Below are 15,333 nucleotides of genomic sequence, written 5' to 3' on the forward strand. Positions count from 1 at the left end.
GCCTGCTGCTCCTCTGTCTACTTGTGATCTCTCTGTCATATAAATAAATAAAATCTTGAAAAAATATATAAATGTACTATAACTTACACTATAATAAACCCAAGAATGGATGTTTATTTTTAAATTTACTCTTTACTGGGGAAAAAAAAAGACAAAGGAAAAAAGTCTGAAATGCTACATACTCACTTTTGTCTTCAATTGACTACCCCCTCACTGCATCTCTCAATCCTTTTTAATCTATTTCTCTAAATTTGAAACTTAAAGTCTGACCAAAGTTTATCAAAACTACATTAGAAAGGTCTCTCTCTATAGGCTGCTGTGGTTTTGATTATTAAGCCCAGTTCTTAGTTTTTGTACAACAATACAAAAAAACAAAAACATAAACATTAAAGAGCTGTTACTCATGAAAACATAATTTTCTTTAAATAGTGAAAGGTAAAAGCAGCAGCTTCAACTTTCACCATGGAGTTAAGTGTTCATAGGTTCATAAGGTTCTTCAAGATTTTTATTCAGATACAGCCTCTTAGATTCACTTTAATAGCCTAAGATTTCTTTCGACTGCTCTTATTCTATAAAATGCAGACATAATCAGACTTTGGCTATCAGAAACAGAAACATCTTAAGGTCCATGGAAAAAAATGACAAAGGGTAGAAAGTTAAATGAAAGAAACATACATTAATTTCCATGTCTTTAATCAAACCTGAATGAACAGGAATATTCTTACCTGGAAGGTTTCCATCAGTTTCATCAGCACTAGGAAAACTAGCAACACTTGTAGAATCCGAAAGGTCCAAAAGTTTAGCACGCAATTGCTCTATATCACTCTCTTTGCTAGCCAATTGCATCTGAAGCTCATTCTTATGTGCACATTCTTCTACCAATTGCTATTTTGAAAAATACAAAAAATGACTATCAAATTCCCAGCATTAAGAAATTAAGAATTAATGGAACTGTAAATGTTAAAGAATCTAAAGTTACTCTTCCTAAAAAATTAATGTAAGCTTCATGAATGCTAAATACTACAGATTATGATATAATTGTAAAAATGTAAGTTCTCTTCCTCAGTAATACATTGCTTGGGTAACCTCCTTTTCTTCTTGCTTTAAACAAATCTTTTGTTTTAATTTTTAAATACAAAGCAGCTGGGACCTGAGTAGCTCAGCTGGTTAAGCACCCAACTCTTGATTTTGGCTTAGGTCATGATTGAAGGCTTTTGAGACTGAGCCTCACACATCAGGCTCTGTGCTGGGCGGGGAGCCTGCTTAAGATTCTCTCTTGCCCTCTTTGTCTGCTGGGCTCCCCTCCCTCTCTCAAAATAAATAAATACATAAATACATACATACATACATACAAAGCATCAAAAACCAAACACCAAACACCTGTTAAAAACAACAGGAAATGCTTTTACGGCTCCAAATGAAGTAGTTTAAAAGGTACAGAAAGCTGCTCAGGACGGTAAAACCACAAATGATAGCCAGTGCTTGTATCTAAATCAGTCTAGGTCCAGAGACCATGTTCTTAATTTTGTACTATTAACAAACCAGGAAATATAAAAAAATTAAGTTTGAAATTTTGATTTCCGAAAAGTGAGTCCTGATTAGAGAAAACAAAAAATCTATAATACTTCAAATCCTCTATCTCAACTATACTTAGTATTTTCCTAGTCCTATCTTCTATTTCAGTCTAACGTCAAAGAGGCAAACCTTTGGTAGATTCTCTCGAAGCAGCATCTTTAATCAAGCACATGCTAATGGGTAAAAATTACTCAAATTATCATGGTTAATAGATAAGAGTATCTTTCTAGTTTTTCAAGATCACAGTTCATATCAGAGTCATAAAAATCAATCTGTGGACTCTACAATCCTGAATATGCATTTTTATACTAAAAAATCTAGATAAAGATCAACATATGACAGGTATAAATAGCAATGACAAATTAAGCAAATAATCCTGCAAACACACACACACATACACACACACACACACACACACACACACAAACCTTACCGCCTGCATGTCATTCAGTTCCTTCTGATGTTTCACTACCATCTGGTTGAATTTCTCTCTTTCTTGGTTGAGTTCCAGTTGTAGCTTTCGATTTTCCTTCTCCTTCTTTCTCAAATCCTGTGTATTAGCTTTCTTTCTATCAATTTTAAAATCTTTCCGATTCATTATTTCTGCCAACTTGTTAACAGCCTATTAAAATATTAATAAAGGTCTATATCATCTAATTATATACTATAATCTAATTATACCTAATTTAAATCTCCACTAAAATATATTTTTCTTTCCTTCAAAATCAGAAAGCAGGACTCTGTGTGTAAGGATAAGAACCTAATGAAGGCTGGGACATGATAACTGGTAGCATGAGTAACTATTACTGTTTTATCTCACTCAAATGTAAGAACCAAATAGGCTTGCAAAAATCCATTTATCATTCAACAATTATCCAGCACTTGTTATAATGTAGGCACTCTGACTGGTACTAGATATAAAAATATACAAGGGCGCCTGGGTGGCACAGTTGGTTGGGCCTCTGACTCTTGGTTTCTGCTCAGGTTGTGATCTCAGTGTAGTGGATAGAGCCCAGGATCAGGTTCTGCGTTCAGTGCGGAGTCTGCTAGGAATTCTCTCTCTCTCTAATAAATAAATATATCTTAAAAAAAAAAAATAGAATACACAGTTATGCCCCGAGGTTACATCCATCATCCCTAATCTGGTGGAGGAGCCAGACAAGCAAGCATTATAATAGAGAATGGTGAGTAAAAAGAAAAGAGGCAAAAGGATGCTATGAGAGCAGTACCTAACTGAAACTTGGGAGGTCAGGGATGGCTTCCTGGTGTACCTGCTATGTGTCCACATATGTTTCTTAAAAAGACAAACAGGAGTTGAATAAGCAAAATGAAACCATATTAAAGAGGGGAGTCAGGGACAGCCAAGAATGGCATTACTATCAGATGAAAGATAATAATTTTTTTCTTCTGGACAAGGAGAAAAGTAAGCAGACAGGGAAGCAGACTAGGCCATACTGAGGCCCCTTTGCATGTAAGAGGGAATATAAATGTTAGCTGAGGCTAACCCCCTCTGCCAGAGGAAAGAATATATTCAAAATGAGACAGAAGTCTTAAAAACATTAAGCTACATAAACTAAAACGTAAGTCATGGTATTTTCAGCAATGATGTTAAAAAAAAAAAAAAAAAAGATTTTTTCCATTAAAATAGAAAAAAGGGGACGCCTGGGTAGCTCAGTCTGTTAAGCTGTTCAGCTCAGTTCATGATCCCAGGTTTCTGGGATCAAGTCCCACATCAGGCTCCTTGCTTGGCAGGCAGCCTGCTTTTCTCTCCGCCTCTGCCTGCCACTCTGCCTGCTTGTGCATGCGCTTACTCTCCCTCGCTCTCTGACAAATAAATAAATGAATAAAATCTTAAGAAAACATGCCTTTAAAAGAAAAATAGAAAATAACCTGAGCCACTATCATTTCCATGTAGATTTGGTCCTATCTAGGATGGGGAGTCCATAAATTTTTCAATGCAGTAAAAACTTACTTCACTGAACTCATAATGAGTATTTTCTTTTTACAATAGTAAATCTAACATATTACAAGAAAAAATCAAACACAAAAATGTATTATGAAGAAAGTGAAAAGCCCTTGTGGTATGTATCATCCATCAAAGAGCACCTCTGCTTAAGTCTCTTCTTTCAATCTGCTGGGTGTGTATTTAAATTTTCCCTATGCATATATAAACTGATTACAAATCTAATTAAATTTAAAAACAGAATCATGCTGTACATTCTGTGCTGCGACTTGCTTTTTAAACTTGATTTTAGGGGCGCCTGGGTGGCTCAGTGGGTTCAAGCCTCTGCCTTCAGCTCCGGTTGTAATCCCAGGGTCCTGGGATTGAGCCCCGCATCGGGCTCTCTGCTCAGCAGGGAGCCTGCTTCCTTCTCTCTCTGTCTGCCTCTCTGCCTACTTGTGATCTCTGTCTGTCAAATAAATAAATAAAATCTTTTAAAAAATTTTTGATTTTATATCATACATCATAGGAAATATTTTCCTATGTCATTATGTATTATTTAATTTACTTTTTTTAAAAAAAATGTATTTGACAGAGCGAAAGAGAAGCAGGGGGAGATGCAGAGGGAGAGGGAGAAGCAGACTCTCCACTGAACACGGAGCCTGACATGGTACTTGATCCCAGGAATCTGGGATCATGACCCAAGACGAAGGCAGATGCTTAAGCGACTCAGCCACCCAAGTGCCCCTATTTCATTTATTTTTAATGGCTTCTTTGCATTGCATGGATGTATTATGATTTGTCAATACTATGCTGATGGGTGGTTGGGTTAATTTTACTTTTCACCATTAAAAATGTCATTGCATAATTACATCTGTATATACTTCTTTTGAGCATTTGTGGAGTTTTTAATATAGGATAAATTCCTAATGTGCAATTACTAGGTCAAAGAATATGCACATTAAAACGTGTTAGTCTGTGTTAATCATTCTCATAGTTTACTCCCTCAAAAACTATACAAATAAACTTTCCCCATGTTCTTGCCAAATAGGATTGTATCTAATTTAAATGTGCCCATTTGTCAAAAACATACCTCATTATTACTTTAATTTCTATTTCTTGGCTTACTGTTATGGTTGAGCTTCTTAAAATTCTTTACTGTTTCTTTTTCTTTCAAATGCCCTCCTTTTTTCCACATTAAATTGCCTTTTTAAAATTTGGAGATATTCTTTATATTTATCTGTATTTTCTATAAATATTCTACTTAGTTTTTTTTCTTTCAGCTTATGTTGTTTTGGATTCCAGAGACTTGAATTTTTGTGTAATAAACGTCAAATGTCAATCTTTTTTCTTCATGGTCTCTGTATATAAAGGTACACAGAACTTCCACTGAAGGATTATCAACAGATATTAAGTGCATTTTTGAAAGATTAATCTGGTTGCAACATAAAAAACTGCTGAGATGGAGACCAGGTAAGTGGTAAAGGGGTATTACAAATGTTTAATAAAAAAGTAAAAAAATACTGGGACGCCTGGGTGGCTCAGTCTGTTAAGCATCTGCCTTTGGCTCAGGTCATGATACCAGGGTCTTAGGATTGAGTCCTGCATCAGGGTCCTTGCTCAGTGGGAAGCCTGTTTCTCTTTCTCCCTGATGCTCCCCCTGCTTATACATACTCTCTCTCTCTCTGGTGAATAAATAAATAAAATCTTAAAAAAAAAAAAAGGTAAAAACATTTATTTTATCATAAAATCAACTGAGATACACAATATGTTATGAAGAATTTAAACTACTAGATAACTCAATAAAATGTAAGATATCAAGTTAAATCTGATCTAGCTGCTTCACTAAATACACAGTAAAATGATACAGCCACCCCTATAGTTTATTTATTCCTAGTTCTTCTCTTTTGGCTTCAGTCAAGTGTTTTCACTAAGCTTTCCTACCGTCAATTATAGGTCTTCTGTACAATCTAAAATATGTTTTTACTAGTCAAATGATCAGGAAAGCTACTTTCTTTCTCCTTTATTAAAATTCTAGTTAGTTAACATATAGTGTAGTATTAGTTTCTGGACAGAAATTGATGATTCATCACTTATATTAACTAACCCAGTGCTCATCACAAGTGTCCTCCTTAATGCCTGTCACCCATTTAGCCTACCCCCCCACCTCCTCTCTAGCAACCCTAAGATTGTTCTCTATAGTTAAGAGTCTCTCTTATGGTTTGTGTCCCTCTCTTTTTTTTTTTCATTCCCCTATATTCATTTGTTTTCTTAAATTATACTCATCAGTGAAATCATGTGGTATTTTGTCTTTCTCTGACTAATTCTGCTTAGCATAATACAGTACAGTTCTCTCCCTGTGGCTGCAAATGGTAAGATTTCATTCTTTCTTTTTTTAAGACTGACTACTATTCCACCTATCTATCTATCTCACATCTTCTTTCTTAACTCAATTGAAATCCAATTTTCTGAAAAGTCTTCTATATTGAATGAAGAAAGAATATTACATTATTTGTTCCAGTGAAAAGTCTGAACATTATAACCTAAGTTTTAAGAAAAAGTACACAAAAAAATATTAATTTCTGAATATATGATATTCAAATAAAACATTTGGAAAAGGCTAAGAGAGCATGTATACCTGCGTTTTAAGGGTTCTTTCTGTATTGATAATCTTTTCAAAGGCAGCCTTAAGATTACTGATCTCCTCCTCCTTCTTCAATTTATATTCTGTTAATAAATTATATAAAGTGTTATTATATGACATTAAATTGTGTTCCAAATTAACAATGTTCTTTACTTAAATTAGTATATACTACATAACTTTTAGTAACTTCGTAAAGATAATTCTTTTTTGTTCAGCTTTACTGAGCTATAACTGACAGATCTGTAAGATACTTAAGCTGTACAACATGATTTGATACAAGTATACATCATGAAAGGATTCTACCATCAAGTTACTGAACACATCCATCACCTCACATACCATTTTTGGGGCTGAGAACATTTAAGTTCTAAATTATCTTAAGATAATTCTTAAGGCTACAAGAGTTATTTAACATTTGAAAACAAATTTCAAAAACCTAACACACAATATGAATAGCTCAAGATTTACCACTGAACTTGATGAAACATTATGATTAAAAAAGAAAAACAGAAACAAAAAACCTTACGTACCCTCCTCTGCCCTCCTCATTTTATCGGTTATCTCTTCATTTTCTTTTCTTAATACTTCAATATCTTTGGTTAACATGCTGGTTGTTTCTTCAAGCTTAACAAAATACACAAAGGTTTAAGTTACATTCACTTTGCTAGTCTTGTATTTAAAATAATGACCTTAAAAAAACCCAAAAACTGCATTCTCCTTAAATGTGGAGTCAGATACTGCTTTGTTATAAAAATGCCTGGGTTCTGGTTTAACGTAAGTGGATATACTTAAATTCAAATATACTTCATTTAACCTTCATAAGAATCTTGTAGAATAGGTATTATTTCCCTCTTTCTTTCTTTCTTTCTTTTTTTTTTTTAATAAAAGTAGACTCTACACCCAACATGGGACTCAAATTCACAACTCCAAGATCAAGAGTCACATGATATACTGACTGAGGCAGCCAGGCACCCTGGTATTATTTCTATTTTATAGACAAAGAATCTGAGGATTAAGGTAGTAACGTAAATTGCCAAGACCATGTAACTTCTCAGAGGCAGAGCTAAGCTTTGAACCCAGGACTTCTAATACCAGAGCACTTCATGGTAACTTCAAAAGAAAAATCTAACTCCCCTTTCAATCTCCATGATCTATATAGAAAATAGTGTAAATTTCAGGAATAGTAATTGTAGTACTGGTTTTCTGAGATTAATTTGTAGATATCCATAAAGAATTTCTCATCCCAAAACAGTTTCTGAGTTTTATAAAATTGTGGTCACAAAGTCTGTTGCAATGTATTAAGATAATACAACAAATAAATTTAACCCAAGGATTTCTTTACATAAAATATATTAAGATCTATAGCTAGAGGGGCGCCTGGGTGGCTGAGTGGGTTAAAGCCTCTGCTTTTGGCTCAGGTCATAATCCCAGGGTCCTGGGATCGAGCCCCGCACTGGGCTCTCTGCTCAGCAGGATAACTGCTTTCCTTCCTCTCTCTCTCTGACTGCCTCTCTGCCTATTTGTGATCTCTGTCTGTCAAAATAAATTAAAAAAAAAAAAGATCTATAGCTAGAAAGAGAAAAACCACATTACACTGAATAAGAATTTCAGTCATTAAAAAATCATTAACAATGGTTTTGGATTATATAAACTATTTTATACATAAGTATAGATTGACCACTCTGTATAAGTCAAAGTAAATACATATGCACACATATTCACCCTAACACTAAGATGTGACCTATTTTGATTTAGATAAATTTCAGTCATAAAACTTACCTGACAATCACACTTACCCGACTAACAGTATGATCTTTATCTGTAATCTCTTGTCTATTTCTGGAAGCAGCTTTCTTGCTTTCTTGGGTTAATTCAAAATACTGTTCTTCTAGAAGCCCTCGAGCCAACTGCTCAGACTCAGCTTTTGTTTCTGCTAGATCCAGCTGAGTAGCAAGAGTTTCCCTGCAATAGATTTATAAGAGAAATGGTTATAAAAAAATTCAGTTATTTTTCCAACTTAATGATATGCTTAAAGAAGACAACTATATTTAAACAATAAGAATTAAGTATTTTATTGCTTAAAATAAAATTCATTATTGAATCCAATGCAAAAATTCTATAAAAGTAATAAATTTAACTTCTAACATTTTGAAAAACTGTACAAGTAAAGAACTCTTTAATCCTGTACCTGCTGTTGTGCTTAACTAAGAAAAGGTAGTAAAGCAATGGCAAGCAGTCTACTTTTGAAAACGAACTTGTTGTGGATTTAGAATGGAAGGTAGCATAGGAGAGAGGAAAAGTAATAGGCTTGTAAACCAGGTGGCCAGACCTTAACCCTTATCATCCCTGTTCTTCACTAATTGGGTAAGGACACGGGGCAAATTTCTTACATTTCCTGGAGCTCAATTTAATCAAACCTGTAAAATGAGAGGGTTAAATGATTTTTGAGATCCTTTCAGTTCTGAAATGTAATGAGATTATGATGACTTATAAATAGATTTGTAAACCACTATAAACTATTCTAGGAATGCTCCTTGGGAATTATACTTTAAAGCTTTTTGGAACTGACATTCAGACCAGGACCAGATCATTCCAGTTTGCTTGCTCTTCCTAAAGAACTTCTGTTCAATAAACTCTCTGAGTCATGACTGTATCTTCCCTATATACAGTAGATACTCAATAAATGTTTGCTAAGTGAATGAATGACTTCCAACTATTTTTACTAAGGGAATGATAAGAATGAAATTTTCTTTTTTTTTTTTTTTTAAAGATTTTATTTATTTATTTGACAGAGATCACAAGTAGGCAGAGAGGCAGGCAGAGAGAGAGGAAGGGAAGCAGGCTCCCTACTGAGCAGAGAGCCCAATGTGGGGCTTGATCCCAGGACCTGAGCTGAAGGCAGAGGCTTTAACCCACTGAGCCACCCAGGCGCCTCAAATGAAATTTTCTTTCTCAAGGTTAAGGAGGGAGACATATACTAACTACAAAAAAAAAAAAAAAAAAAAAAAAGAAGAAAATTATTCATTTGTCCGCATTTACCTAAATGTTTACTATGTGTCAAACACCCCTGTCTGAATTAAGACATATAGTAGTAACAAAGTCTCTGCCCTGAGAAAGCATATATTAATGGGATGAAAGAAGCAATTTAAAAAAGATGAACAGTACATAGCATGCCACAGAGAACAAAATAAAACAAAAAAGGTGGAAGAGGCTATGAATGTGCATTTTATACAGGGTGATCAAGGAGGCCTCTTTGCTAAGAAGACATGTGAGAAGAGATATGAAGGAAGTAAGGGAGTGAGCTATGCAGGTATCTGAAAATACAGGGCTAATGTGGAAGAAATCTCTAATAACAAATGCCCTAAGTTTGGTCTGAAAGAAGCTTATGTGAGTGAGGTGAGAGATGAAGGAAAGTTGTGAGAAATGAATTGAGAGAAGTGGGGAGAGAGAACAGACCTTGTAAGGCTTTCTATGACAGTATAGGGAACTTTGGCTTTTACTTTGAGTATTTGGTTTTAAAAAGATCATTCTGGCTGCAGTTTTAAGATAAGACTGTTGGGGGACAATGGCAGAAGCAAGGATCTCAGCTAGGAGGCTAATGAAAGTACCAAAACTGGAGACGGTGGCAATATGGATCAGGCTGAAAAATGGTACAAGTGAGAACTGATTAGATTCTGGATATACTTTTTTTTTTTTTTAAAGATTTTATTTATTTATTTGACACACAGAGATCACAAGTAGGCAGAGAGGCAGGCAGAGAGAGAGAGGAAGAAGCAGACCCCCCGTCAAGCAGAGAGCTCGATGCGGGGCTCGATCCCAGGATCCTGGGATCATGACCTGAGCTGAAGGCAGAGGCTTTAACCCACTGGGCCACTCAGGCACCGCTGGATATACTTTTAAATTACAGGTAAATAGGCTTTTTAAATGGACTGCACATAGAGTATAAGAAAAAAAAAAAGAAGTTTAGGATAATTTCAAGTTTTTTTTTATTTAAACAACTGGAAATAATGGAATTGCTAAAATGAAATGGGGGAAAACAGGGAGGAGCAGGTCGGCAAGGTATGGGAATCAGGAGTTTTTTCTGGACATGTTACAAATGAGATGCTTATTAAACATTCAAGTGGAGTCAAACAGACGGCTGGACATACAAGTCTGGAATTTGGGGAGAATGTGCTTGTACACTGATGCTATTTAAAGCCATGAAGCTGGATGAGAACAAGGAAAGAGTGATCCCTTGGGCCCTCCAAACTTTAAAGGTCTCAGAGAGGGGAAGGGACAAAGGAGCAAAGGAGGTTAAAAGTAGCCAGTTCAGTAAGAAAAAATGCCATGTGATGTCACAGAAGCCAACTGAAGAAATTTTGTCAAGAGAGAGTAATCAACTATGTCAACAGCTACTGTTAAATAAGATAAGGACTGAGAATTGACTATTGTCTTTAACTATTAGGAAGTCATCAGTAACCATGGGAAGGGTTATTTTGGTAGCATCTTGAGTGCAGAAGTCTGGAATGAGCTAGAGAGAGAAAGGGAGAAGAGGAACTGAATATAAATGGTATGTCACCTTTCAAAGAAGTCTGCTACAAAAGGAGGCAGAAAAATAGGATGGCAGCTGGAAGTAAAATGCACTTAGAAGATGGCTATTTTTTACAAAGATGTTTAATGTATGTTTACATAACAATGAAAATTACTGTATGAAGGAAAAAAATGAACCCAGGAAAGGTGAGGATTCCTGAAGTCATATTTTTATGTAGGCAGAAAATGGGATCGAGGTGGTTAAAAGCACATTTTGTTTATTTACATCAGTCAAGGAAGGCAGGGTTTATAGCTACAGAGGAAGACAGGTTAGTAGCTATGAGGGTGGGACAGAGCAGAAGTTCTCAACTTCTAGGAAGCAAGGCCGTTTGTTGAGTGTGAGGATGAGGACAGGTTGCTGAAGATCTGAGGAGAAAGCAGAAGATATGAAATAGCTATCTCAAAGTGCAGAGAAGTTAGTATGTTAGGAAAAGATAGGAAGTACTGCCAATGTTAATTAAGTCTATGATCCTAGCGGTAGTTCTGGGCTATTATAACACAAGGTTTGAGATTGACAAATGTACTCCTACCTGGGCTTACTGCTTTGTAGCAAATTCAGGTAAATGTATCTAAGTTATATATAAAATGCCAGAAAACCTATTTATCCCAAATTACAGTTCTATCCCTGGCTATGCATATGTGCAAGAGAAAAAAAAGAAACAATAAGATGGTTCAGGGTAAAACTGTCTGCAGCTATAGCCATTCAACTTCCTTCACAACTCCCCATAAATAAAAGACTTGTCTTTACCAATGCCTAAGGCCAATCTGTCACCTTTATTCTCCTGCCTCCTTAATGAAATCAATTTATTAATGACTCCTTTTTCTTCTAGGTTATAAGATTATAAGCAGGAGCTTTGTTCTTGTTCACTGCAGTACTGAAGTCTCCAGCCCACAGAAAGTGCTCAGAAATTTTGTTTCAGTCAATGAATAGATGTGTAACTTTCCCCACTCTGGTATCTTTCCCATATCTCATTTAAATATGCTCAAATCTCTGCTATCTTTAAAAAGAAATGGCTCTTTTTCAACTTCTCCTCTAGCTATTGTTCTATCTCCTTGCCTCAACAACCATATTTCTTGAATTTTTTAATTTAAGAAATATTTACTGACCATCTACTATGTTCTAGGTACAATTCCAGGTGCTCTATATTTAACAGTGAAACAGAGTTAAGGACAAAACATTTAAAAATTCCTTTCTTTGCTGAGCTTAAGTTATAGCAGAGAGAAAAACAGTAAGTAAAGTAAGTCACCAAATGCTATAATATACTGGGAAGGGAAAAGTGCTACAGAGAAAAACAAAACATGTAAGGAAGTACTAAACTGGGCAGCAAGGTGGGGTGGGGAAGTTTGCACAATTTTAGGAAGGATATTCAGGGAAGGCCCCTCTGAGATGACATTTAGACCTAGGCCTGAAGAGGGTGAAGGAGCATGCCATGTGGATACTCAGAGGAAAAATGTTCTAGGAAGAGGGGAGAGCAAGTCCATAAGCCCTGAGGCAGAAGAGTAACTGATTAGTTTGCTGAACGGTAGGAGGTAAATAGGGCTACTGTCTACGCTTGGTCTCCACTTCTACCCTTACCCTTATATTCATTCTTATTACCATTTAGGAACTGTTCTCAACAAAATAACTAATAACCTTAAATATAATGGACAATTTATTTTTTACCTGACCTTTTTGAGTATTTGGCACTTTAAATCACTTTGTCTTCTTTGAAGTATTCTATTTTCCTAGACTTTGTGATCCTATTCTGTTTTCCCCTTGTATTACTGGTTACTTCTTACATTCCCTTCCTCTGCCCTTTCTTTGGAAGTAAAGGTGCTAGAAGTCTATCATCAGCCTTTACATCTTCTCATCCTACAGTAGGGATTATAGCTTGTTACCTGAGAGGGTAAAATGAGTCCACATAAGTGTTCCTCCAGACATACAATTAAAATAAATTTGGGCCAACATTTTACATAAAATTCAGATTTCTGGCTCCTTTTGAAAAATCAGATCTTGTAATACTGAATCAATGTTACCATGTGGCAGCAAGTGGTTAAAACTGAGATGAATTCCTCAGTTTGTTATAATACAACTTACACATTGAACATACCCAACTAGCTTCAAATTAGGTAAATGGGTGGTACTGTAAGTTCATGAGTTAATAAACTTTGATGTACATAATCACCTTAACAAATCTCATCTATCTCTGTTTCAGTATATGACAATGACTGTCAAATCAGCTTCAAGTCCTTCCTTATCTTTTCTCTGAGCTCTGAAGCAATTTCAGAACCATTTCTCTTGGGACAACCCACAGGCACTGCCTATAACAGGTCTGAAATGGAAAAAATCGTGTCTCCCCTTGTTTCACAAATTTGGCATTCCTTAACTCAGGGGCCAGTGCTACCATCACCCCAACTTCCCTGGTCAAAAACTTGAGAACCCACCTGAAATCTTCCCCAACTTTTGTCCCTACACTCCTAAATCTACAAGTCCTATTGCCTCTACTTCCTATTTTCCCCATGTACTTGCCTCTCCTTTTACTGTCAACTTCCACTATAATTTTACATTTAGATTTTCCAATGGTTACATAATTCAACTTCCTGTATCCGCCAGTTCTGCCTCTAATCCATTCTCCACTTCAAAGAATGAAGCTTTCTAAGACACTACCTTGTCAGTTCCTAGCACTTTGTTATAGACACTTACCTTAATTACATTTGTTTCCTGACTAGATTCTGAAGTACTTGAGGGTAAGAACCATAACTTACTAATGATCATATCACTGGCATGAAGCATAGTACTTACCACACTAGTGGTGATCAGTATATCTCTTTTAAATAGATCAAACAAGGGCAAACTTATCAACCCTATAGAACAATATGGCATGTGGAAGATTGGGTGCTCTCTTTACAGTGAATGCACACAACATGGGACTGCATACTACACTGCAGACACCATACAAATGATAGGCAATAGACTATAACAGGGGTCTATCACTGTCACAGAGACTAACCAGAAAATGTACCTTTGCTCCTACCTTAGATACCACTAAATATATTAAAGATCTAAGCACTAAGTGCCTATGGTTGTTAACAACACAAAGAAACAATCAGACGGTACAATTATGTATGAGGCAGTCTTCACCCCTGTATAAATCAGACCTGAATATGACTAAGACTCCCAGTTAGGGATGTCCAATTAAGTTTTCTATGAGGATAGAAATGTTCTGTACACCTGTGCTGTCAAATATGGTTGACACTAGCTAAATGTGACTGCTGGCCACCTGAAATGGGGCTAGTACACCTGAAAAACTAAATTTTAAACTTCATTTAAATAAATTTAAATTTTTAAAAATAAGTTTAAATTTAAATGGCTACATAAAATACATAAAATTACATATTATACATACATACATAATACATAAAATTAAATAATAAGTTCAATTTAAATGGCTACATAAAACCAGGGGCTATCATATTGGATAGCACAGTTCTAGATTTAACCATAGATTTGCAGGAAACACAGAACAAGAATGTTCAACTGTGGAAATGGAATCAATAAAATCAGTGCAACTGAGGAAAATTACACAGGAAAAATGACCCAGTTCCATCAACAAATAAGTGTTACGATAGTGATTATTTAGTGGTGGGGGAAGAAGAGGCAATACAGTGGGCTTTTAAAGTGGATAGCAAGGTTCTCTTTCATGGGTGGTAATTATAATAACATTTGTCATATAATTCATAGATCTGTGCATGTTACAATATTTAATGTATTTTTGGTTTCAGCAATAAAATGATTAAATTTTTAAAATTTCTACATGAAAAGAGAATATAAAAATGTCAGAAAACTAGTTTTAATATCTGTTCCACCTAGCTATAAGAAGTTGTTATACTTAAATAGCTTTAGGTCTTCTTCTAAGGCCCTAAGCAGATATGCAATGGAACTTAACCTGCCTAATAACTAAAAGGGAGACCCTAAATACCTTTACATAGCATAAAAGAAGGACTTACAAGTACAGCATGAACTATTTAAATACAAATAGATGTTTAAAGATTGAGAGACCCTTGAAAACAATTTAATGTTTAGAGTTTACCAAATCTCTGTACAATTACCATAGCGTTAATGTAGGACTTCTTCACCATAAAGAGAAAAATCAGTCTAAATTTAGTTTGATTTGTTCAGAATTAGCCTAATGAGATTTGCTGTATCATTCCCATCAGAATAATGGCAAATCTACTCTCTATTTTTAAACTTAAAGAATGCTATGATGTAATAGTGATTCTTGTTCTAAAGAAAAATGGATGACATACTTTTCACTTTGTAGTTCTTGTATTTTCTTTAAACTTTCTCTGTTTTTTTCTTCAATTTCTTCTTTAAGTTCCTTTACCTGGGTTTTATAAAGTGTCTGCAAAATAAGTGATTGGGAGAAAGAAATGTTTATGAGGAGTTTAAAAAGTTTGGTAGTTTCTTATAAAGTTAAACAACATACAATCCAACAATTCTATTCCCAAGTAATTACCCAAGACAAATGCAAGCATATATCCACACAAAATCTTGTACATGAATTTTCACTGCAGCCTTATCACAAATTGTAAACAATCAGGTTCATCAACAGATGAATTTTAA

At 35.2% G+C, this 15,333-nt stretch overlaps 1 protein-coding gene across 3 annotated transcripts in view; it reads right to left on the reverse strand.

Moving 5' to 3' along the window:
* The window catches only part of ROCK1 (Rho associated coiled-coil containing protein kinase 1), a 148,923-nt gene that overhangs the window by 14,567 nt on the left and 119,023 nt on the right, over positions 1–15,333 (reverse strand). For all 3 annotated transcript variants that reach the window (XM_045065422.1, XM_045065423.1, XM_045065421.1), the window contains exons 22-27: positions 15,018–15,112; positions 7,958–8,123; positions 6,692–6,785; positions 6,156–6,244; positions 2,009–2,197; positions 726–885 (exon numbers count right to left, since the gene is read on the reverse strand). In XM_045065422.1, coding sequence (XP_044921357.1) covers positions 726–885; positions 2,009–2,197; positions 6,156–6,244; positions 6,692–6,785; positions 7,958–8,123; positions 15,018–15,112 — 793 coding nt within the window. The remainder of the gene's footprint in view (positions 1–725; positions 886–2,008; positions 2,198–6,155; positions 6,245–6,691; positions 6,786–7,957; positions 8,124–15,017; positions 15,113–15,333) is intronic.

The sequence above is a fragment of the Mustela putorius genome, unplaced genomic scaffold (genome assembly GCF_011764305.1).
Source record: "Mustela putorius furo isolate JIRA1106 unplaced genomic scaffold, ASM1176430v1.1 tig00003858_pilon_pilon_pilon, whole genome shotgun sequence".
NCBI lineage: Eukaryota > Metazoa > Chordata > Mammalia > Carnivora > Mustelidae > Mustela > Mustela putorius.